At 36.1% G+C, this 26,511-nt stretch overlaps 1 protein-coding gene across 4 annotated transcripts in view; it reads right to left on the minus strand.

Moving 5' to 3' along the window:
* Positions 1 to 26,511, minus strand: part of Nbeal1 (neurobeachin like 1) — a 144,376-nt gene that overhangs the window by 76,177 nt on the left and 41,688 nt on the right. For 3 of the 4 annotated variants that reach the window (XM_055616356.1, XM_055616357.1, XM_055616359.1), the window contains 14 exons: positions 24,557 to 24,643; positions 22,416 to 22,499; positions 19,795 to 19,893; positions 19,127 to 19,707; positions 17,977 to 18,109; positions 17,276 to 17,395; positions 15,830 to 16,133; positions 12,153 to 12,238; positions 9,701 to 9,790; positions 7,317 to 7,485; positions 6,820 to 6,953; positions 2,231 to 2,390; positions 2,023 to 2,125; positions 40 to 196 (listed from right to left, as the gene is read on the minus strand). In XM_055616356.1, the coding sequence (XP_055472331.1) occupies positions 40 to 196; positions 2,023 to 2,125; positions 2,231 to 2,390; positions 6,820 to 6,953; positions 7,317 to 7,485; positions 9,701 to 9,790; positions 12,153 to 12,238; positions 15,830 to 16,133; positions 17,276 to 17,395; positions 17,977 to 18,109; positions 19,127 to 19,707; positions 19,795 to 19,893; positions 22,416 to 22,499; positions 24,557 to 24,643 (2,307 nt within the window). The remainder of the gene's footprint in view (positions 1 to 39; positions 197 to 2,022; positions 2,126 to 2,230; positions 2,391 to 6,819; positions 6,954 to 7,316; positions 7,486 to 9,700; positions 9,791 to 12,152; positions 12,239 to 15,829; positions 16,134 to 17,275; positions 17,396 to 17,976; positions 18,110 to 19,126; positions 19,708 to 19,794; positions 19,894 to 22,415; positions 22,500 to 24,556; positions 24,644 to 26,511) is intronic. The other variant, XM_055616358.1, reaches the window with a different exon arrangement.

Genomic DNA, 26,511 nt, shown 5'->3' on the forward strand with positions numbered 1-26,511 from the left:
AAGAACTTTGGAAGTTAAAATCCATTTCAGCCATAATACCTGTTCTTCTTCATGAGTAGCAGCTATGTAACCTATGATACTTTGGACTTCTTCATGAGTTCCACCTTTACAAAGAAAATATTTAATTAGCCCATACAAAGAAGTCCTTATTGTTTGAATATCATCTGGAGATAGCTCATTGCATGTAGAACCATGCCTGAAAGAGAAAACAAAAGTTGAACTATTAAGTACTTTGATAATTTCATATAAAAGAATTCATAAAGTTAAAATTAAAGCTAGTAAAAACTGGATAAAGGTACTTGTTACCAACCCTGACCACCTGACTCTGATCCTGGGACTCTTGTGGCAGGAGATAACCAACTCTCACAAGCTGTCCTAACTCCACACATATGCCATGGCATACGTACTCCTTGCCCTCATACACACACACACAGATACACACACACAACAGAAATGAATGCAACTTAAAAATTAAAAACCAAACCTTTCTAGGTGCTTGCCATAAAGTCTATAAAGTGCTTGCTGCACAAGCATGATGGCCTGAGTTCATTCCCCAGAACCCATGTAAAAAAGCTGGATATGGTAACACAAACTTGTGCTCCTCGAACTAGGAAGGCAGAAACAAGTAGATACCTGAGGTTTGCTACTGGCCAGCCTAGCCACACAGTGAGCTACAGGATAGGCAGAGTCCTTGTCTCAAAAAATCTAGGTGAATGGTATCTGAGGGAAAAGGACACCTAAGGTTGACCTCTGGATTCTCCACACACACATATGTACAAGCACCTATATCAGAGGAGTATACACAAAAGTAGCCTAAGAAGCTGACTCACTCCATCAATAATGTACTTGCTATGCAAGCCTAAGGTCTGGAGTGTAGGTGCCAGAACCTTTGTGATAAGCTGAGTGTGGCAGCTTTTGCTGGGGAAGGAAGATACAAGGGTTCTTAGGGTTTGTTGGACAGACATCCATTCTAGCCAAAAAGATGAGCTCAAGGTTTAATAAGACATCTTCTGTCAAAAACCAAGATGGAGAGCAATTGAGAAGGATGCCATAGGGGTTAAAAGATTTAGCACAGTGGTAGAGTATTTGCCTATCAAGTGCAAGGACCTGGATTTAGTCCTCACCTCGAAGAAAATGGACACCAGAAGCAGGGTGTAGTGTCCACACCTTTAATTTCAGCACTTAGCAGGGCCAGGAGATGTCTGTGAGTTCAAGGCTAGCCTGGTGTACACAAGAAGCTTTTTTTTTTTGGGGGGGGGGGGGCAGATAACACTGGAAGTTGTGGCCTCTGGCACCCATAGCATGTGCACATATTCTCCTCCCTCCAGCCCACAAACACATACAAACACACACACACACACTGGCACATGCACAGTATTAATATAATTATTACAATTCATGGTGCCTTTTCTTTCTTTGATATAAGATCTAACCTTTTCTATGCTGTCCTATAACTTGTTATGGAGCTGTGAATATGAACTTCTGATCTTATTGCCTCTTAACATCCACAGGCTGGGATTAGAAATATGCAGTACCACATTGTGTTTAAGAATCATGTTTATTAGGAAAGTCCTCTACCAAGAAATAGCCCAGCTGATTTCTTTTAGTGATATTTTAAGAGCTTCAGTTACAAAAATAAAATTATTACAATATTCAACACATAAAACTATAATGCTAAGAAAAATTATAATATTAAGAATAAACAGTTGTGTGTGGTTTGCATATTAACTAACTTAACTCTCAACCATCATAGGTCATACTCAGTTTTAATCTGCTTTTTACACATAAAAACACTAAAATATAGAGAATTCGAATGATTTGAATAACACTACACAATTTAAAAAAAAACACTCACACCTAATAAATGTGAATCTATTGCTCATCATTTTAAGCTCTATACTACCCTGTTTCTCTGAAGTTTCAGAATACCTGAACTGCTGGTCAAGAGAAGAAGCTACACATTCAGTTAACTGTCAGACAGAAAGCAACAAATTAAACTGAGGGGGAACAAAGATGTCATACCTGTAATAAATCCTAAGTGTATCTAGGAGAAACTGCACGCCATACTTCTTCCGGAAAACTCTCCTACTGTCTTTAATGATAGTCGAAAGATACTGTATATGGCCTAAAATAAAATGTTCATTTATAAATAGCATAACTAAAATAAAGTCACAACGGTCATATTTCCAAAACCAACTGTACAATATTTTATCTGATAGCTTGGTCTTACCAATCTGAAAAGGAAAATCTCCACGGTTCCAAATGCGGAAGTCAAAGAGTAAATACTGATACATCTGTTGAAGCAACAGTGTGTTTTTTTCTAGTGATACCTGTTCAATTAGTAATTGAATTGCCATCAATACATTAACATCCATTAGGGTACCTGGCACCTAAAATTTAACAGAAAAGGGTTTCATAAAGGTTATTTAAAATATTAGTATGAAACTTTAACTTCCAATAATTCAGAAATCCATAAAATATAGAATAAATAATAGTACAAAATATAAATAACTTAAATCATTAATCTTTCTGATTTAATACTGGATCGTATTTTCCTAATGTCATATTCCTAGTCTTTTTTTTTTCTTTAAATTTTTTACAATTTATTTACTTTATATCCCAATTGTAGCTCCCTCCCTTATATCCTCCTGGTCCCACCTGCCCTCCCTCTTTCCTCCCTATAACCCTCCCCTAGTCCACTGATAGGGGAGGTACTCCTCTTCTACCATCTGATCCTAGCCTATCAAGTCTCATCAGGACTGCCTGGATCCTCTTCCTCTGTGGGTTGACAAGATTGCTCTGCCAGACAGAAGTGATCAAAGAGCAGGCAACTGAGTTCATGTAAGAGACAGCCCCTGCTTCCTTTACTAGGAAGCCTCACATGGAGACTGAGCTGCCTATGGGCTACATCTGAACAGGGTCTAGGTCCTCTTCATGCATAGTCCTTGCTTGATGCATCAATCTCTGCAGGCCCAGATTTTTTGGCTTTGTTGGTCTCCTTGTGGAACTCCTGTCCCCTTCAGATCCTTCTATCCCCCTATTCTTCCATCAGATTCCCTGTGCTCTGCCCAAAGTTTGGCTGTGAGTCTCTGCATCTGCTTCAATCCTCTGCTGGGTGGGGTCTTTCAGAGGACATCTATGGTATCTTCCATCCTGTTCCCTGCCCCCGCCACTCCTGGTGTCTATCCTGTTTACCTGTTGAATGAGAATTAATCATCCTCCCTAGAGTCCTCCTTGGTTGTTAGCTTCATTGAGTCTATAGATTTTAGTATGTTTATCCTATATAATATGGCTAATATCCACTTATAAGTGAGTATAAACTATGAGTGCCTTTCTGGTTCTGAGTTACCTCACTCAGAATGATCTTTCCTAGTTCTATCCATCCTGCAAATATCATGATTTTCTTGTTTTTAATAGCCAAGTAGTATTCCATTGTGTAAATGTACTACAATTTCTTTATCTATTCTTCAGCTGCATTTTTCTACATATAGAAATCCAGTTAGACCAGCACCATTTGTGGACAAAGTCTCATTATATAGATATGTATCCCAAAATTTTACCTCAAAATCCTAAACACTGAGCCTTCTCTCCTGCCGCAGGAATTATTTTTAGTGTGTATGCTGTGTGACCATGTGTATGGCTTTCTGCACAGAAGTGCAGTGCTCTCAGTAGTCACAAGAGGGCACAGGATACTTGGGGGATGAAATCCTACCTAAGTGTGAGCCTCGTCAAAAGCAATGCATGCTCTTAAATGCTAAGCCATCTCTACAACCCTTGAGTACATTTCTTGACTTCCATTGTCTCCCAAGGTGCAGAGAAGCCAAACCCTTACTCCACTTATGTGCATGGGGTCTGTCAGTGCTACCAACTTCTGGAAACCTGGCCACTTGGATGACCACCCCCACCCTCAGTCCTTCAGCCCAGGCTTTTTTTGAGAGAGGGTTTCTCTGTGTAGCCTAGAGTGTCCTGGACTCACTTTGTAGACCAGGCTGGCCTCACTGGAACTCACAGAGATCCACTTGCCTCTGCCTCTCTGAGTGCTGGAATTAAATGTGTGTGCCACTGTGCCCGGTTTAAAATCTTTCTTTTAATGCTCAAAGAACATTATCACTTTAAATTTTTATTGAAACTGTATGAAATTATTATTCTTTCTATTTTACAGACAGGGAATCTAAGGCATAAAATAGCATCTCCAAACAATTCAGCTAGCAAAAGTTTTAAGCTCAAACAGAATCCATGATCTAACAGATGAAAGAACTGAAGCTGCAAAACATCATGAGCCAGTATATGACAGAGCTTAGAAAATTCTCTAGAAGGGGGCTGGGGAGACGGCTCAGAGGTTAAGAGCACTGGCTGTTCTTCCAAAGGACCCAAGTTCAATTCCCAGCAACCACATGGCAGCTCACAACTGCCCTCACACAGACACACATGCAGGCAAAACACCAATGCACATAAAGATAAAAAGAAATTTTAAAAAGATAGAGAAAGAAAGAAAATTCTCCAGAAAATTTTAAAGAATTATTCCTCCCATAAACAGATCAAGAAAATTCAATCACTGCTGTGGTGGTCTAAATATATGGTGGCCCCCATAGATTCATGTGTTTGCATACTAGGCCCATGAGGAGTGGCACTATTAAAGGTGTGGCCTTATTGGAGTAGGTGTGGCCTTGTTGAAGAAGCATGTCACTGGCAGTGTGCTTTCAAGTCTCCTATACTATACTCCTATATAGTGTGACACACAGTCTCCTGCTGCCTGAGAATGTGGAGGTAGAACTCTCAGCTCCATCCCCAGCACAATGTTTGCCTATAGGTGGGCATGTTTCTCACTCTGACAATAACGGACTAAACCCCTGAAACTGTAGCCAGCCCCAATTAAATGGTTTTCTTTATAAGAGTTGACATGGTAATGGTGTCTCTTCACAGCAATGAAACACACAACTGCACATACAGTGAGGGCATATCTTTCTCTTGTTCATAGTTACTCTTTCCAGGACTCAATGAAAGCCATAGTAGTGATTTAAGTAGCTCTCAGCTCCTTAACTGGTATCGTGAATTCCCACACTTTGCCCTTCACAACGCTGTGAGGTGGACATGACTGTCGTTTCCACCAGATGAGTAAATTAGACCCAAGAAAATGACTTTTACTGGGGCTGTATACACTGCCTTTGTAAACAGGTCTCTCAATGACATTATAAAAAGGTTTTGTAGAGAGCTTCAAAAGAATGATAAGCTGGTAGTTACCCAAAAGCAGGCAAACTTTGTAAACTGGCATCCTAGGCTGACCATTAAAAAAAAAAAAGGCATGGAATAGGAATCCTTTCAATATCAGTTTTTCTTTGTGACTCAGTTTTCTCTGTCTGGACAGTGATCTTAGGTCTAGCCTTCATAAACTAGCCTTAGAGAGCCCTGTGTTGTACAGCATGTGAAAGCACACATTGCAAAGAGAGAGTTGGCTGAACAAAAAGACTCTCCTCTTGACCACATAAAATAATTTGAAAAAAAATGTCAGGAATTTTCTTTTAATGCAAAGTTCTCTAATAATTTCCTAATACCTCTGATACTTAATGGCAGCCTTCCAATGTGGGAGTTTCAGATCAGGTCTCTGTCTGTCGTTCTTTCTGTCTTTCCTTTCTTCCTTTTCAGTTTTTGGAGAAAAGGTTTCCCTGTGTGATCCTTGGCTGTACTGGAATTTGCTCTGTAGATCAGGCTGGCCTTTAACTCAGAGATCTGCCTGCCTCTGGCCCCCAAGTTCTGGGATTAAAGTTGTGCTCCACCATACCCAGCCTCAGTTTCTACTTCTTTCAGATTGTCCAGTGGTTATCTGAAATGGCCACATAAGGCTTCTTGAATAATTTTGATTTTTTGAAACAGGGCCTCAACATAGCTCTGGCTGTCCTAGACCTCTCTATGTAGACGAGGAAGGTCTCAAATTTACAGAAACCAGCCACCTCTACCTCACAAATAATGGGAATAAAGGTGTGTGCCACTATGACTAACTTTCTCCAAAGGGAGCCTTCCCTCCAACATTGTCACTATGATAAAACCTACCATAATCAAGTGGCATGCTGGACTCATTAGTCTCTTGGAATGCTTCCCCTGCCTTTCCAAAATCTCTTATGATGGAGTCTTTTCAGCAGCTACCAAAGTTTAAAAGAAAACAACAACAACAAAACTGCAGGACAGAAGCCAAATCCTAGTATATGCAAATAAACTTCCATCCAAAGTGGCCTTGTGATTTACTTTAATTATTCCTTATAGACAGGGGTTTATTTGAGAGCCATATTAAACCGGAAAATTGTCTTCATATCAGGTCAGGTATGACTGTACATATCTATACCCTTAACACTCAGAAAGCTGAAGCTGAAAACTGAAAACGTGAGGACAGCCTGGACTACATATTGTGTAGCTCTCTTATGATTTGACAATGTCTAGCTATTCCATACAGACTTCTATTTTATTTACTGAAAACATCCAGCTCTCTTCTCCCTCACAACAGTCAGAGGATTTCCTGATGAACTTATACATAAAGTCAATCCCAGCTTATCAGCTGTGTGAGACACAACATTCTGGTTCTCAAACACCCAAATACTATACCTAGCAACTAAGAAAGTATACACCAAAGACTATATATTCTTATTTAAGATAAGTCATTTGTATTATTGTTAAAGTTTATAAACGCTGCCTATAAAACAAATCATATGCACTGATATAATTTGAGTTGTAATACAGCAATCATTAGTAACATTTTTTAGTAAGAATAAAATCACAACAGCAATTCATGATCATCACACAATCAATCAAAATGTTAGACTTGATTACCTTCTGGAGTAAGGCACCAAGAGTTGCAACTCCATGAGACTGAATAAGATTGTCCTGGTTGATAGGATGTCTCTGAATGAAGTGTTTCACAATCAAGATGAATGTTGCAATGAGATTTTTCTCTAGTCTTGACTCTAGGAAAACATCATAATCAAAATCACTCTCATCACTTTTACATCACATATTTTGTATCATAATTCACACTTTAACAAAAAAAAGTGATCTAATTCAGTTCTTGCTTCCAAGATTGATTTGTACAATGAAATAAAAAAGCAGCAACTACTAACTATATAATTGTATCTTTATTGTGATATAACAATGTGGTGGGAGAGTCAAAAGTAAAGTTACTATTTTCAGTGTTTTACGCAGAGTCTTGTAACCTTACTGAACTATGTCAGGGCAGAGGGCAGCTGCTGTAAATAAGTAATATGTCATTTCATTTGCCAACTAATTCTCAACTTTCTAAATTACTATTCTAGGCAATGTAATTGTATTACCTGACGCCTTTGTGGAGGCCAACCCCAGACATTCCTGTTCAATAGGTGTTACTAATTCAGGAACTGTGTTTTCACTCAATCCTTCAGAAGTCTGTCCTTCACTAAAGTGGCTTATTTGTTCCAGTAAAGGAAAAAGTGCATTTAATCCACCTATACAATTGATGATGTCCTGAAAACAAAGTTTAAAAATTTTAACATTACAAAATAAAAGCAATGGTGTAGTTTAGATCTATAGTATATATGAAGATACACTTTGTTAATAAACCTTAAGTAATGTACGTGATAGCCCAAGATAAAGGAATCCTTAAGCAGACAGTCTCAAAGATAACCATAACTTACATTCAAAGAAGACCACTTCCGGTCATTTTTCTGTTCTTGTTTTTCAGAGCTTGGAAGTCTGAACATGTACAATGTTAATCTAACAATGTCAAGAATGAGTAACTGTCACCATACAGTCATGCATTAAAAAACAGGAGAGGAACCAAAAGTATAGCTGACTCTTCTGATTTTAGTTAACAAAAATGGAATGGGTAAAGCAAGCTGAAATATAAAATATGCTTAATGTCTGACATATAGATAATGTTATATAAAGCTGCTCTTATTATTAATCAGTAAAACATTCAGACCAACCCAGTTCTGGAGTATGCCGGTAATCCCAGCACTCAGGGAGGCAGAGGCAGGCGGATCCCTGTAAGTTCAAGGCCAGCCTGGTCTACAAAGCAGTCCAAAACAGCCAAGGCTACACAGAGAAACCCTGTCTCAAAAAAACAAAACAAAAAACCCCACAAAATCATCCAGACCTACACTGAAGTATTATTGTAAACCTAGTACAAGAAAAGCCAAGGCAGGAATATTCCAAGTTCAAGGCCAGCCTGAGAGGGAGTGAGAAAGGTAGGAAAGAGAAGTAGAAAGGGAAGGGGACAGAAGATTAACAAATCTATCATCTCATCTAGTCAGCTGTCGCAACTGCTGCTATAAAACACTTACTTAGCAAACCTCCCAATTCAATATTCTTCATGTTGTACCTGTGCCTGAGATTTCAAGATCTATTCCAACTGCATACCTGCCCTGCCACTTTATTTTGTGTACCTTTAAATTATCTAAAATTATTTTACACATTACATAAAAAGATTAAACAGACTGGGAGAAAAACATACTTATTTTAAAGAGTTTCTTGTATGGTAGTAGTAACTGAACTTTGTGGATGGCAAATATTTTCCTTCTTAGTTGTCTTTTTTTTTTCCCAAGAAGGAAGAGAATTTTTATTTTACTTAAGCATATATATATATGTCTTTTTTTTAAATAATTCTGTTACTGTCATGTTTCCAACATTAGGCAAAATATTTGATTCGTTAATTTATATAGCTACAATACAAAGTACTAAAGACTCATTTTCAGATCTGCAAAGCATATGTAAGATAATTAAGTTCATATATAATAAACAGACATAGTCTTGTAAAACTAGTCTTACAAGGGAAACAAAAGTTAAACTATGTAACCTATTGTAAACTATATAAACTATTGTATTTACGACTAAAATACAATAGCAGTTTTGCTTTGTTTTGTTTTGTTTGAGTTGGCTTGGTTGACAGCATAGTTTACAAAGGTAAATTCAGTTTTAGTCAGCCATTCAACTACTATAATTGTTAATCCTTCAGAATATAAATCTGTATAACATTTTTTCTATCTATCTATCCATCTGTCTACCTACCTACCTAATCTGGGGAGGGGAGGTTATTTTGGAAACAAGGTCTCATTATATATCTTTGGCTGTCCTGGAACTCCCTATGTAGACCAGACTGAACACAAACTCTGTCTCTCTCTGCCTCTTGAGTGCTGGGATTAAAGGCATGCACCACCATATCCAGCACTGCATAAAATCTTAGCAGAGGCCTATTATTAAGATCAATTTGGTAGTGCTTAAAAGATAAAATCTGGGCAGGTCAGGTGGATAAGAGTTCTTGCTATGCAAGTATGACTACTTGAAGGTCTGAGTTCAAATCCCAAGTATCCATGTAAAACTCTTGGCAGGACTGCCTGAAAACTCCAGCACCAAGAAAACAGAGACAGGGAGATCCTAAGAGACAGGGAGATCAATGACTAGCCAGCTTAACCTAAAAGGCACGCTTTCTGTTTAATCACAATAGGTGAAAACAATAAATTTCTAGCAATACACACACACACAGGCACACAAGTACTTCCTCCTACTCCTCATAATACTGGGGCTAAGAATGTGACTCATGTTACCCAGAATACAGAATGCCCTGGGTCCAGTTACTAGTACTTAAAAAAAAGAAAAAAAAAAGATTCTATATGTTATGCGTAAGTAAACTTAATGTAAATTTAAGTTATATTAAAATGTCTATTGCATATTATTAATTTACCTTAATGTCCCAATTCACTACTTTGTTTCCTGTTAATCTTCCATGCAAAGAATTAGTAGACAAGTCAAGGCAAATTGAATTTTTGCAAGCCTAAGAACAAAAGAAAAATACAAGCATCTCAGTGCAATTAGAACAAAACATAACTTTAATTACATACAGAATGTTTCACCATAATTTTAAAAGTACATAAAATAAGTAATAATAACATGCCCAGCATTTGCCTTTTACTGTTCTCTCACTGTGTGCATGCGCATCTGCGGGTGTGTCTGTGTGTGTGCATGTGTGTGATATCTGTGTGGGGCATGCAAAAATGTCGATAGCCATGGAGGCCAGAGGTAGACAGCAGGTCTGAGATGTCATCAATCACTCTCTGCCTTCATTTCTGAGACAGGGAGTCTCACCAATTATCTAGACTGACTGGCAAACAATCTCTCCACCTTCTCTGGCCTTCCAGCAGTGGGGTTCAAGCACACATCATAATGTTCAGCTTTCATATAGGTGCTTGGGGATCCAAACTCAGGTCCTCATGTTCTCACACCAATTAATTTAAATAATGTCTCTTTTTTTAAAAAGGGAACTAAATTCTAGAGCGCTCACTTATCAGAAGTAGGTCACTGTATTCAGTTCTTAGCATAAAGAAAATACCAAATTTTAAAGGAACAGGTGACTACACACACCTGAATGAAAAACAGCTGACTACTGAAAGGTGTGCCAAAGTATCATTTAACAAATTAGCATTTGTTAATACTTGAATTACTTTTAAGAGTGCTCAAAAAACTAATGAAACAAATTAAACCAAGCAGAATCCTTTTTTACACATGTTTTTAAAAGCATTTCATCAATCTCCAAGAAGAATATGAAGAATGCAAGAGCTCTATGAACTTACTTTACTTTAGAAACATGTATCACACCATTTTGGAGAAACACACCTTTAATAAAATGACTTACCTACATATTAATCACATTTCTTGGGGGAGATAAGATTATAACTAATTTTTTAAAGTACAGGTTTTAAAATTTTCAGTCTCAGAAAATATAGTCTTAATATCACCAAATTCAAAATTACTATGTAAGAAGGTGACAACCATAATGGTAAAAGCCAGATGCCCACTACATGTCAAGACTATGTCACTCAGTATACTATCTGGATTAGATGCAATGATTTCCTAGCTATCTATGCTACATACTGGAAACTGGATAGGAGAGGAAAGACCAGTATTTGCAGAGAAAGAAGGTTATTATTGTTGGGTAAACATACATATTGTTGGGGATACATGGATCTTGACTGGATCAAAACTAGCTTTTGCTAAACAAGTATTTTTTTGAAAAAACTGAATATAGGTGATATATTCAATTATGTAAGTAACTATGTAAAATACTCAGGGATAAAATTTTGAAGGTTTGGGGGGTTTGTTGTGTATCTGGGTTTGTTTGTTTGTTTGTGTGTGTGTGTGTTTTTGGTTTTTTTGAGACAGGGTTTCACTGTGTAGCCTTGGCTGTCACTATGTAGACCAGGCTGGCCTCAAACTCAAGAGACTTGCCTGCCTCTGTTTCCCAAGTGCTGGAATTAAATGCACTTTCTACCACCTCTTGGTTAGGGAAAAAAGTTTTATAGTTGTACCAATCTACTTTTACAAATGGCCTGAGAAAAAGTAATCAAATACAACAAAATATTAACAACTGGAATCTGGGTAAGGAATATGTAGGATTATTACACTGCGTTTTTTTTTTTTTTTTAACTTCTCACTAAGGTTTGAAAGTAATAATGATAATATAAAGGTGGGAGAACACAAAACCAGTAAGGTTATTTTATTAGGTCAGATACAACAAATAAATGGTATGATTACGTACCAGCTTGCTAAATTAGAAAAAGAAATTCTATATTATCTCAATTAAAATATTTTCTGCACTATGATGAGTCAAATAATGTTGTTTATGACACTTCTCTGCTTTTTTCCTCCTAATTCTACCTTATATTTTTCCATCAGTCTTTGCTAGTTCATTACTTTCATTAACTAAGTCTTTAAAGTAAAAAAAGCTAGACATGGCATGTACACTGGAAGGTTTTCTATCCTTCAGAAAACACCTCCCTCCCTTCAACATCACATTTTAAAAAAGCAAGCCTAAGTTTGAGTACAAGTGTTTCATATTTATTTTCACATAACTAGAGAAATACAAATTAAAAAGGTTTCATTCATTAAAACCAACACAAAAAATTTCTAGACACTAGTACAATTCATACTAGTAGTATGGCATAGCACATGAACTTTAGTTGAGAAGGTAGGCCTTTTTTTTTTTCCCTGCTTCTCAATTTCCTTTTAAAATCCCTAATTTCCAAAAATAAAGATTCAAGCCCCTCCTCAATTACCCACTGAAGTGACAAGAGGAATAAAACAATGAATTTGAGTTCATGGAATATACAACTATGGACAGCCCATGCATTTGCTCTGACCTTTGCTGTGTAGTGAAGGAGGACGTTACTTGGGAGGTCAGCCATGTCACAGTCTGGACACTTCCAAGGGCTTAAGCAATTTGGACCTGAAAATTAGTCACACACACATACATCACTGAATAGACATGGTCTCCTTGATTTTGTGTTACCAAAACCAAAACAAAACTTAGAATCAAGATATTTCAAGCTGCTCAAATAACATAGCTAAAACACACTGTGTTACATGTACTTTAGTTTGATGTCCTCCCTAATTTTTCCAAAATCTAGAAATTTGAAGATGATCAATTTCTGCTGCAGAAAGGACATTGTATGTAGCATTATGAAAATATTATAAAATACAAAGACTGCACTGATTTATCTAATGTGAACAAATTAAGAAGAATAATGAAACAAAAATATTTAAAATTAATGTGATATTGGGCATGGTGGTATACAACTTTAATCCTAGCACTCTAAAGGCAGAAGCAGGAAGATCTCTCTGTAAATCCAAGGCCAGCTAGGGCTATATAAGACCCTATCTTTAAAAGAAAAATTCAGTATGAACAGACAGCAGAGAAACAGAATAGCACATAAGATAACAGTGCTCACTTTCATTTACAACCAAAATGTAGGCTCAAACAAGGTTCCATTTGACAGATAATAGAAGAAAAACCCTCTTTTCTCTCTCTTCCTTAGTTCTGCCTATTCAGAACATTCCAGCATTGGCCACAATTGGCTCTACCTTATTTTTATTAGATAGATCTTTTATTCAATCTGAAGCTCATCATCTAGCTAGGATGGCGGACCAACAAGCTCCTAGGATCTCTATCTCCACACATGAACACTGGGGTTACAGGTAGAAGCAGCCATGTCCAGCTTTTCCATAAGTCCTGAGGATCCAAACTAAGCATCTCCTGCTTGAAAGCAGAACTGAGTCATCTCCACAGCATATCATGATACTCCATCTTAGTGAGGCTGTGCTAAATCTGATAGACTTCTGTGTAATCAATAATACTATAACTGTTTTTTTCTCTTTTAGGAGCCGATTGTGTGACATGTATTGAGAGCCGTTAATTTATACATGCACTTTGAATATTTATTCTCAGAATATAAAACCATTAAAATAAAAATAAGTACAATAACTCATCATACTGAAAATTTTAAGTTTATATCAATAGTAAAAAATGATAGCTGGCAGCGATGGTGCACATGTTTAATCCCAGCACTCTGGAGGCAGAGGCAGGCAGAGCTCTGACTTCAAGGTCAGCTTTACTCTACAGAGTAAGTTCCAGGACAGCCAGGGCTACCTAAAAAAAACTCCGTATCCAAAACCAATAAACAAACAAACAAACAAACAAAGAATTCATAGCATCAATTCAAGAAACCGTACAAAAGTAAGAGCCAATTATTTATAATAATAATTATCATTTAAGAGTAAAATTGTAAGTAAAACTATAAGAATTAAGTATACACTATATAACCACAAACACTGCATTGAATGACTTTTTTCTAACTTGGATTTACTTGGGTTACAAATCAAACATTTAAATACTTCAATGAGTGTCAAAAAAAATGATTAAGTTCCAAATTCAACTCTGAAAAAATCCAAATTGTCTTATTCATCTCAAAACTCCTATGCAATCTGAACAGGGTATTTTGGTGAAAAACAAGTTATTCTACAAAATTAATGTCCATGATTCCTTTTTGCTGTTGTTTTTTTTATTTTATTTTTAAGATTTACTTATTATTTATATAGCATTCTGCCTGCAGGCCAGAAGAGGGCACCTTATCTAACTGCAGATGGTTGTGAGCCACCATGTGGTTGCTGGGAATTGAACTAGGACCTTTGGTAAAACAGCCAGTGCTCTTATCTTCTGATTTCTCTGTGTAGCCTTGACTGTCCTGGACTCGCTTTGCAGAACAGGTTAGCTTTGAACTCTTGCAGATCTGCTGCCCTGAGTGTTGGGATAGCAGGCGTGCAAAACTGCACCCAGCAATGTCCATGATGCTTAAAGATTTAAATTCAGAATAAGGACTAAATAGTAATTAATATATTATATTCAAAATCATATCCAAAAGAAAAAACCAAAACATTTACAATACTATCCAAGAATATGTAAATATATTGCCTTCAGAAATTCTTCAGGTATAAAAGTGACAAGTTCTGGAACAAGATTCATTATTTTGGAATCACTTCCATAATTTCTTTTCTTTTTCTTTTTTGACACAGGATCTCAATAGGCCAAGTTGCTATGTAGATGACAATGACCTTGAACTCCTAAAACTGCCTCTACTCCCTAAGCATTTGGATTATAAGCATGTACTGCCAAGCTCTACCATTAGGCCTTTTTAATTTAAAATTTTGAATTATTACATTTATATTTGTGTATGTAGAAGGACACTCATGACATAGCTTGGATGTGGAGGGTTAGATAGCATTCTTTCCTTTTTTCTTTTTTAAGGTTTATTTGTTATGTACACAGGTTCTGCCTGCAATGTGTGCCTGTACACCAGAAGAGGGCACCCCAGATCTGACTATAGATGGTTGTGAGCCACCATGTGGTTGCTGGAAATTGAACTCAGGACCCTTGGAAGAGCAGCCAGTGCTCTTAACTACTGAGCCATCTCTCCAGCCCACTTCTATGCTTTCCTATGTAGATAGGCTTCTATGTGATTTCATCAGTTCATTAACTTCTGGCAAAAGTACTGATAGTGTGATGGATGGAACCAAATGACCTTAAAATTCACACTAAAAACATAATTTCCAATGTGACTGTATTGTAATTAGAGCCTTTAAAGTTGAATTATGTTATAAGAATGGGGTCCTAATCAGTCAGGGTCCCATAAGAAAAGCAAGAGACACTATAGAGACCAGGTCTTTTTGTCTACGTGCACACTGAAGAAAAACATCACATTGATATCACAGTAAAAAAGGGGTTACCTAAAACAAAGAGAAGCCTCACTAGAAAACAGCACTCATATTATCTTAATCTTGAACATTTACTCTCCATTAATATGAGAAAATTTCAGTGATTAAAGACACAGTTTGTAGTAATTTACAATGGCAACGCTGGGAGACTAACACAGGCAGTAGTTTCGATTATAAGAAATTTAAGTATCACCCAAAGTAGTGCTGGAGAGATGGCTCAGCAGTTAACAGTGCTTACTGCTCTTACAGAGGATCTAGGTTCAGTTCTCTGCACCCACATGGTGGCTTAAAACTGCCTATAACTCCATTTCTGGGAGATCCAATATCCTCTGTCCTGTATAACACTTCTACAAATGATGCACATTAACTCACAAAGGTGCACAAGAACACAAGCACACACACAAACATAGCATGCACGCATGCACACACACACACACACAAATATTTAATTATTGCCTAAACACTTGCTTTAGTTATGCCTACAAAAAAGTATAGAAGTATAGAAGTATACTTAAAAAAAGTAGACAGGAGGCTTTTCTTTTCAGTTTCCATTAAAACACTACAGATCTGTAACATAGTTCAGCGCTTAGATCACTTGCTTAGTATGTATGTGCTAGATCCCCAAAGTGTGAAAGAATGAACAAACGAATGAACGAATGAATGAATGAATGAATGAATGAACGAACGAACAGATTCTTCAAATAATCTTTAGGAAACATTCAGGCAAGAAGGAGGAGCAACGGTAAATACTGTGACTGTGCATGCTCACCTGCTAAATATAAAGCCTTGACCTGAGGAGGCTGCAGCGCTTCATGGAATATAATAACAGACCCTAGCTGGCCCTCCAGGGATGTGGGACAACCCCACTCACTATCTTGGGTTCCAGCTGAAATTAATTTGGTAACTAATTTTGATTTTTCAACTGTTCCTCCCCAGGAGGCTGATGACAATATTCCACCAAATGATGTCCGGTGAGGGGAAATGGGAGTAGAAAATGGTGGATCTGGGATTTGAGATGGTGGAGGAGTAGTGGTTCTTTGACCAGCTGAACCAATACAACAGGAAGTAAATGGCTAAAAATTAAACAAAAGCGACAAAAATTATTTAAAATTGCACAACATTAAAATAAAGCTCTCTCTTCATATTTAAAGTTAAACAGTATAAATCTGAGCTAGATGGCACACACTGAATAGTCCCATCACTAGGGAGACCAAGCCAAAAGGATCATCAGCTGCATAATGAGACCCTATCTCAAAAAACACAAAAACACTGAAATGAAGTACTATGGAGCTGGACATGTAGCTCCATGGAAAACACTTATCTAGCATGTATGAAACTTGGGTTTGATAAACACCAATGAAAAAATAAATAAATGAAACTTAAAATTAAGTAAAAATAGATGAAATAGTATAATATAAACTAAGCAAATAAACACACTGAAACTAGAAGTGGAAGCTGATTTTTCAACTGGATCATAACATATACAGGTAAGTATATACCTAAGGCATCACTGTCAAAGTTACTTTGGTGAAGAGAATACAGACATTACTTTTATGACTTTTTTTGATGAACATTGTTCTGAGTATTATTCTTAAAAAATTAAAAGAGCTTTACAGTTACCTAAAATAGAGATAATTACATTCCCTCACACAAAATTTATCAAGTATAATGTTAATTAAAGATTACCTTTAACAGTCATGATGAGAAGCAAGAAACTAGCAGGTAAACTGACAAATTTCCTACTTCATCCTATTAGTCCCAGAAAAGACTTTCTTAAATTGGCCAGTCTCAAAAAGCTTTCTTCACCAGTGTGAAAAATAAAGCTTGAAAGCTTGAAGCTAGTTCATTACTAATTCAAATTTAACAAATATCTGTCTATCATAGTTATTTTCTTAAATATTTTATTTAATTGGAGAGGTTTGTTTTTTTGTTTTTGTTTTTTTTTTTTTTTAATGATACTTTGGTCTGGTTTATTCAGTACTTTGGCTTTGCCAAATCTACTTTTCCAAGCCTTTCATTACATTTCTTTCTTGAAATGATTTTTTCAAATAATGTATAACATTATCTAATAGCACACTAAGAAAAATGAATACCAATTTACTGTATATCAATATATAGAACACAGTTCAAAACTTTCAGGCAAAAATTTAATATATTTCCTAAATATCTTCAGGATTTTGTAATCAATAAGGCCTATAAAGTTACAGATACTCACCTCATTCATGGCTGGAAATCTGAGAGGGGCAGAAACCTTTTGTTGTCCATTGTCATAGATATAGACAAGACTCTGACCAAAGGGCCTTTTTCCAGGCATGTGAACAATGGCTATGTTGTGCTGATGAAGTAAAGCATACATTAAAATTACTAAAAACCACATTATGTCTTTGCAATGACATATGCTTCATATTACTTCATAATTTTTGTGAACAAAATGTTAAGGACAGACAAAATGCTGATACAATGATGTTCTCAAAACAAGTATCAATTTTTTATGCACTACAAAACAATCTTCTTTATCAGAAGACTCACAACTATTTTAAGCCTCTTCTGTATTTTTTAATGTTTTAAGTATTCTTAGAAGTATTTTTTTCAATGAGTAGCACTTTACAATTTTTAGATAAAAAACAGAAGTACACTTGTTTAACAACCTCACATCTCATTTTGAACTGAAATTCAAAACTCAGTCTAGGAAATCTTCAAGGACTCACAATATAAGTTCCAGCAGAAGAATCATTACTGCTTCTTTAATGACAACGATAAGTACGCTAACATCTTTATAAACAGAACTTTCCTACCAACAGAACCTGAAAACGAAAGCTAGCAGAGCAGATGAAGGCCACTCATAAAAATGCAGCTTACTGTTACATGTCTTAGATGAAAGACAACCCAGAATTCGATGGCATCCTAAAGTCTTACCCAGAGAGAGTCACAGAAACTGTGGTCAGGGAGCATGACTGTTGCATATTCTCTTTTCGTGCACACTGCTACAACCAAAATGCCTGAGTGGGTAATAAAAGCTTCGAAACCCATTCCACTTCCTGTAAAAAAGCTAACAAAAATATATGTCATCAGAACCTCTGAAAGCAAATTGCCCAGTCTCTTTGACATTGAAGCACATCATAAACTAAAAGCCATCACAAACATCTTCATTGACAATGCTGCAACCGTAACCTATCAGCCCAACTTTGTTTCATTTTTTAAATCCATTTTAAACATGAATTTTAATAAATTATGAAAGATAATTATGAAAGATAAATCTCACTGTTAAGTGAGATTTCATTATCAACCTAAAGCAGTGGTTCTCAATTTTCCTAATGCTTTGACCCTTTAACAGTTCCTTATTAAGTGGTAGTCCCCAACCATAAAATTATTTTTGTTTCTGCTGCACAACTTTAAGTTTGCTACTTTTATGAGTCATGATGCAAATATCAGTATTTTCCAATCCCTATGGTCTTAGTCATTCCCTATGGTCATGGCCCACAAGTTAAGAACCACTGAGCTAGAGCAAAACTAAAAATTTTTAAATCTTTTAAATTTTGCAAAATATCCAGAAAGCATACATAACAGTTTAAAAATCATAAAGCATATTAGAAGTGATTGCTGGGTGTGGTATCACACACCTATAATCCCAGCACCTGGGAGGCAGAAGCAGACAGATCTCTGTGAATTCCAGGCCAGCCTTCTCTACAAAGTAAGTTTCAGGACAGACAGAGAAACCCAGCGTGGGTCCGGGAGGGGGCAATTATTAGCCACTGAGGCCTGAATGTTTTACATAAAAACTCAGCTCCTTCAATGGAACAGAGTTTATTATCCCTTTCTCTCCATTTTTATACTACTTTTATTTTTGTTTCCTAAAGACCCTCATTTTTTAGCCAGAAAAATATCTAAAATACAGAATAAATATAAAAGCAATAAAGCACCTCTAAACTATACAGCCACAAGATAAAAAAACTTTCATATAACTATTATAAATTTTAAGAACTAGATCCTTACTTTTTCACATTTAAGAATCACAGCATACATAATGTGAAAATATTCGTTTATACTCCACCATTTGTACCATTACCTATATAATTGTTTCCTTTTTCCTCCTTTGTTAGCAGTGCCGAGGGTCAACCGACCCTGATCCAAACAAAACCAAGCAGTGAAGGAAAAAGCAGAGCCAGGCCATTTCTGAACGGCAGGCACAGAAATACCTGCCATGCTATGTGACAAATTAAAATACTGCAGTGCACTCTCAAGACTGAGTTTTCGCGCCATTGTCAGGATGGCACGAGTCACGGGAACGGTGTACGGGTGAGCAAACTCAGATTCATCCACTCTCAGCAACCGGAGTAGTCGACGGATCTCTTCTGAGCTCACAGACTGACTCCCCAGTGAACCATGGATTGCAATCAAATTCTCAGCACAAGTTCGATGTAAGGAAGAGTGGGATTCAAGGGTTTCAATGATTCTTATTCCCATGTTTGCATTCACACAGGTAGTTCGGCTCTGTTTATTAATGCAACAAATTTTTTTCAGCCAATCAGAGATGAAAATTTGTAGGTCATGGGATTCTAGCTCTGGAAGCCACTGGATAAGAACCAAGAGAGGATGGACATTACTAATGCCCAAAATGCCAACTGAAGTATGATCACCCTCAACGGCCTGGAAAATAACACAAAAGTAAAAGGATAGTTACTATTCTTAAAGTAGTGATAATGGAACTTCTCATGATAAAGGTTAAAAACTCACCATGTTCATAAGTTCTTTAAGCAGTTCTAGTGGTGGCTGGCCCAAAGATTTTAATACCTCAAGCATGTGCATATAGCCAATTCTTTCTTTAAATACTTCCTAGAGGGTAAAACAACATACCAAAGCACATTTTCAATTACTAAATTTGTTGGAATATTAAAGACTGAGTATTTAAACTAATTAATATGAAATATAAAGGTTATTAAATCAGTTTTGTTCTCTTACATTATCTATGTCCATCTATATTCATCCTTCTCTCTCTCTTTTGAAACAGGGTCTTTCTATGTTGCCTAAGCTGAGATCTTTCCATCTCTCTCACTTATGTCAGGAATGGGGATAACAGGCATATGCCCTTGAATCCGGCTGTGTACATATTAAAACATATTCTATATTCTTTTTATAATAATAATAAAGATACAAAAGTTCAGCAAAATGCAAAATAAATGAAATCAAGACAACTTTTATAGAACTATTTTCTTCAGATTAAGTTATATGACACTTCCTTTTTCGTCACCTTCTCTCTTGTCAGCCTGTCCCATCCTCCTCCCCTCCCCCTCCAGCAACCCCCTAGACATAGTTTTACTTCATAGCTTTGGCTGTCCTGAAGCTCTGTCTCATTAAAAAAAGAAAAAAAAAAGGGAAACAAACAAAAAAGAGCTAGATTAAATTCCTGATGGCACATGCCTGTAAGCCCAGCAGAGGCAGGCAGATCTCTGTGAGTTCAAGGACAGCCTGGACTACAAAGCAAGTCTAGAACAAGTAAGGCTACACCAAGAAAACATGTCTCAAACAAACAAACAAACAAACAAACAAACAAAAATTCTGGATTAGCACTGTGGCCCAGAACTGGGGAAGTAGAGGCAAACTGCCATTCTGGGCTATATACTGAGACCTAGTTTAAATAACAAGGACTAGGATGTAGCTCAGTGGTGAAATGGAGGCCCTGGGTTAGATTTAGAACAATGCTCAAATTTTAAGTGGCCAGAATAAGGGAAAAAAAAAATTTTTGTTCCCTGTATCTAAATGATCTGCAGCATCAGTCAACATTAGAAAGCTTGAAGTCATTTACATTTTTAACTCAAAGCTAAAAAGTAAAATATAAAGACTACCCAAATATCTAGAAAATAGAAAATCACCCCCATTAAAACTAGGCAAAAATAGGTACACCAACCATAAAAAGGTTAAAAACATCAGTAAAGCCAGTTATCTCTATAAGCTGGATGACAAGCATAAGAAGAAACTTATCAAGCGGTGCTTTGTCATGTGACCTCGTTTAGGGAAAAAAGGTGAGGCCCTGAGTCCATCATGTTACATAACCTCTATAATTTTAAACCACAAAAGGCATTACTGTAAAAAAAAAAAAAAATCACCTTTAAAATTAATTAAACAGCCTTGAAGGTTGGAATTTCAGAAATAGCTATCTGTTACACTAATAAATGAATTTATTAGTACTTAAAGTGATTTCCCTTATAAACAACAAGGAAACCCTATTATTAAATGGCAGGTAAAATCAGAGGTAAGACTATCCAGTCTGACATAAACTTAACCATGGGCTCCATCACTGACGGCACCTCAGAGATAAGGCTTAGAACTTAGGGTGGGCTCATATCACTAACGTGTCTCAGGTACTTGACCATGTGCCTGGGACTCTGCACAGATCCCTCACAAATCGTAAAACTACTCCTGAACTACTTATCAACACATGAACCTAATCAGACAAAACTACAGTCAGAGACAGTAGATAAGAACTGATATAAGCAGCTGGAGAGATGGCTCAGCAGTTAAGAGCACTGGCTGCTCTTCCAGAGGATCTGGCTTAAAATTCCAGAACCCACATGGCAGCTCATAACTGTCAGTACTCTAGTTGCAGAGGATCTGGTACCTTCACAAAGTCATACATGTAAGCAAAACATAAAAATAAATAAATCTTTTTTTAAAGTGATATAAAACCCTGAGTTTAATGATAAAAAGAAAAACAAATCAAAACTAAAAAACAGAAGCTTATACCTACATGCATTGGCAAAACAAATCCCATACTGTTAAAGTGGTCATATGTGAAAAATACTCATATTCTGGATAGTTATAAAATAAATAGCAAAACTGACTTTAGTAGAAAAACAGTTATAAAACTTAACTCTTTATGCGCAATAACAATACACTCACTTCTCCAAAGCAGCATTATGGCCTTCTAATTCTAGCAATACGGTCAACACTGTAAACAGTTATTAGTGTGCAGTTCAGTCATCAATGTCCCTTTTTCTTTTCTTTTTTTTTTTTTTTTTTTTTTTTTTTTTTGGTGACAGTTTCATTACATAGCCTTGGCTTGCTTGGAACTGGAACTGGCTGAACCCAAACTCTCAGAGAGCCATCTGAGTGCTGGGATTAAAAGTATGTACTACCATATGAGTCATCAATATATTAAAATCCTGGAGTATCCATAAGGAGTTTGTCTATAAAATTATCAGCAAATTATAAAAAGGTGAGCTACTTTTGTAAAATACTTCATTGATTTCAGGTGTTAGTTACACCTGTTTTATACACTTCCACACTTCACTTTGGGATTTATACAACAAAAACTGATAAAATGAATATATTTTAAAGCTTGAAGATCTATTTTTCACCTTAGCAGCTGGAGAATTCTTCATCACTGCTGTCAAAGCCTGAATGGTTGATACAGCCAAACAATCCAACTGTCCCTGAAATACCTACCAAAGGGAAATAGCAAGAAATTAACAAATGTACTCAGGATTTTGTTCAGGTGGAACCCTTTGTTCTGAAAACTTGAAGAAATGACATGCATTACATTCCTCTTCCTATCAGATGGATTACTAAAAAAATAATCTGCAAGAAAACGTTACTTAATTAACAAAAGCCGCATATCAAGAAGAATGAATATTTACTCATTGTATTAAATTTTCGGAAAGGGAGGGCAAAACAAACTTTACACATGCTTTGAAAAAATAATGGACAATCTCAAGAGGAAGGAAGGGAGATCTGCAACTGGAAATTATGGCTTCAAAATTATATTTGAACTTATTAATTTTAAATACTGTTAGCATGTATAATCATACGTAACTTGAATAATTTTGTTTGCTTAGTTTCCAAATTCAGTACTAAAATGGAAATGGTGTATATACATCATTACCTTTTATACAAGGCATATCTATTTCTATAAAAAAAATTGAGGCAAATAATGAAAATAAATTATGTATCTATATGTACCGCCAAGTTTTAGAGAAGGCAATCTTTAATGCCAAACGTTTTATGAAATAATTAAAAACTCACTTTGATTTTTATTTAGGCGTAACCATAAATATGAGGTGGACTGAACATCAGGAGACCCCTCCTAGAAAATAAGCCAGTAACTACGACCCATAAAACTTAAAAATAAAATTCAACATGGTTGCTATGTTACACTCAACCTATCTTCATAGCACTTAAACCCAAAGATGGATTTGATGCCTTCTCTTGGCCTCTGAGGGCATTTCACTCTTTAAACACACAGAGACATACTTAAAAATGAATGAAATTAAAAAAAAAAAAAATAGAAAGCTATAAAACCAGAACTAAAAATCTGCTTTGGAAAGAGTATTCTTATGACCTGAAGCTAGCCACTCCACAAAGAGCATTGTCTTTTCTAGCTCCAAACAGAATTGATCTGCACATTAAAAAAAAAAAAAAAAACTATTTAGATCTTTGTGTTTACTAAGGTCTATCACTTTTAGGCATAAGCTACTAGAGTCTTGACTTTCATTGATATTGTTGTCAAATATTATTACATAAGAAAACATATAGTAAACACTTCACAATATAGATTAAAATTCTACATATACAAATTCATACAAATAAGATCTGTGCTACTTTGTTCAAGAATAAACTAAAAGGAACTCATCATAGCTAACATTTGAATTTATATAATCTCTTGTAAAAAATTTTAATTATATATAAAGAGACTTTGGGTGTCTAAATAGGAGAAATCTAAAGCAATAAACAACTCTCTGAATCTCTATTTTACACCCCCAAAAAATTAACAGATTATAGTATAGTCTCTTTTCCTACAACTCAGTAAACCTAAACATTAAAATAATTTTAACAAAAGATATATAAATTCTCCAACAAACATGTTGAGGAAAAAAAAAAACCAACTTTACAGGTATTTTGTTTTACAATTAAAAAAATTTTTTAATTTTTTAATTTTATAATTTTCCTCCCCAAAATAATTTACAAGTATCTTTTGAGGAAAAAAAAAAAAAAAAAAAAAAAAAAACCAGATACATCTGTTTTGGTATTCCAGTACAGGGTTGAATTTTGAGAACAGAAAAACAAATGAAAATTAACATTCAAAGGCTTATCATCTTCTTCCCTTCCTCCAAGATTCAGGTTGTCCATTGAATTACAATCATTGTCAATAAGAAGTGAAGAATCGAGATATTAACAATAACTATGCATATTCACATACAAAGCCCTCATGTCCCAATACACCACAGTGCTTAGAAAAAGAAGCCCCTCAAACACATTCATCACCAGGTAGTCAATACTGATACTGGGTTCCATTCCTGTACTTTTTATCTTCTCACACTGAAAAAAAGTCCTCATTAACACAGAATTATAACGATGATTTATGTGTAATTTAAATAATCCTCAAAAATAAATAGATTAAAGGTCTGTGGTTTTGGAGCAATAAGAAGAAAAGCACAGGAATAGTTATCCCATTGACTGATTTTGGACTTCAGCTGAAACAAGATGCAGGCTTTGTAGATACCTGGTCCTCACTCATCTCTGTCAGTAATTGGTTGGCAAGGTCTTTCTCGTTCTTGTCTGCCACCTTACTGTGAGCATTTAAAAACAGCTGTTAAAAACAGAGACAAGAATAATGGAGAAAGAACATTAAATTGTTACCTAAAAGCAGAATGAGGTCCAGCTGGATTTCCATGTCTCTTGAAAACTAATCCAAGAATACATTTGTCAAGTACACAACTTCCAGAAATAGGTAATTATTGGCTTTCTGAATAACAATTTAATAGTAGTTTAAATACTATGTAACATACAGTTCTCCTTTATAACTCAAAAATTTTAAGAAACTTGCTACTGAAATAGATAAAAGATTCCATAGTAAACAATGATTGCAAAATTCTATTAAGCTAACATGAATGGGAACTCTTTCCAGAAATTTTTCTCAGAGTCTCAAAAGAGACCAGTATGTAGCTTGACAAGGGAAGTCAGTGCACAGCACTAACTGCCCAAATTCATCTGATCTCACATCTCACGAAAGAATATTCTTCAGCTGAAACTAATTTGTATTTTACTTTGAGGTCTGGAAAAAGAAACTGGGAGAATCCCTGACATATTTTTTTTTTAATCTTATTATTGTAGCTGGGCGGGGTGGCGCACACATTTAATCCCAGCACTCAGGGAGGCAGAGGCGGGAGGATCTCTGTGAGTTTGAGGCCAACCTGGTCTATAAAGCAAGTCCAGGACAGCCAGGGCTACACAGAGAAACCCTGTCTTTAAAAAAAGAGAAGAAAAGAAACTTCTTGTGGGTGCATTTCTATGCGTGCAGAAAGGAGGCAGGCAGCATGCGTCACAGTGCACAGGTGGAGGACAAAGGACCTGTAGAGTAAGTTCTCTCTCTCCTCCACCTTTACATGGCTTCCATGGGTAAACTCTGGCACTGCTCTTGTGTGCCAAATGCCTTTACTCAATATGCCGTATCACTGGCCCATCATTATCTTTTATATGAAATAACAGTGTTGCATACTTCAGTTTCAGTGTATCTGAAACTCAGCATCCCAAAGGTTTTGACTTCTGCCAACTCAATGAAGAGAAACTTCAAATGAAAGGAAAATGGAGAGAAAGGTACATAAAGAAACTAAAAGCATTCTTATAAGGAACTTCTGGGCAAATTCTGTCGTTTCAGAAATGAACTGGGCAGCAGTGTAGTGTAATATAGAATGCAAGCATACATGTAAAGCTTAATGCAAGAATAAGCTTTAGAATCAGAGACCTCGATTTGCATCTTGGCTCTGTTCAAGTTCTTGAGTGCTTGACTTGAACTCATGCTACCTCACCTGGCAAATGTCTCTAAGTGATTTTTGGTCTATTAAGTGTGTGTGTGGATGCTGAGGCTCAAGCTTAGGGCCTTATTTAGGAACATGCACTATATCCCCAATTCTTTGCTACTTCTCCAAGCTTATTTATCTAAAATGAGAAGATCTCACCAAATCATTGTGCAAAGCAAATGACATATAATCTACACAGGTTATTTGCATGATGTCAAGCAAATAGGGATTTCAAAAATGAAACCAATATTATAAGGAAAAATTACATATAATATTAATTTCCATATTACTGATCCTATATTACTGCAAAGGAATGGGGAAGCACAGATGAAGTTTATTAAAGTGAAGTTTAGTCTCCATGGCTGAGGATATAATTCATTCATAAAGCACAACCCTAAAAGGCAAAGGCCCCAAGGTTGATCTCTCGTATTAGAAAACAGAAGCTAACATGACAGAAGTGTAACTCTAAAAATTTAAGACAGTCAGAAAACACAAGATTATAGCCTTCCTAAAACCAACATGATGGCTTTAAATCCTTCTTACTATTACCAATGACAAGTTGTATTGTTTTTCTTGTAATTAAAATATTGTTGGATTGGGGCTGGAGAGATGGCTCAGTGGTTAAGAATACCATCTGCTCTTCCAAAGGACCCAGGTT

The sequence above is a fragment of the Psammomys obesus genome, unplaced genomic scaffold (genome assembly GCF_907164565.1).
Source record: "Psammomys obesus unplaced genomic scaffold, mPsaObe1.curated_primary_1811, whole genome shotgun sequence".
NCBI classification, from domain to species: domain Eukaryota; kingdom Metazoa; phylum Chordata; class Mammalia; order Rodentia; family Muridae; genus Psammomys; species Psammomys obesus.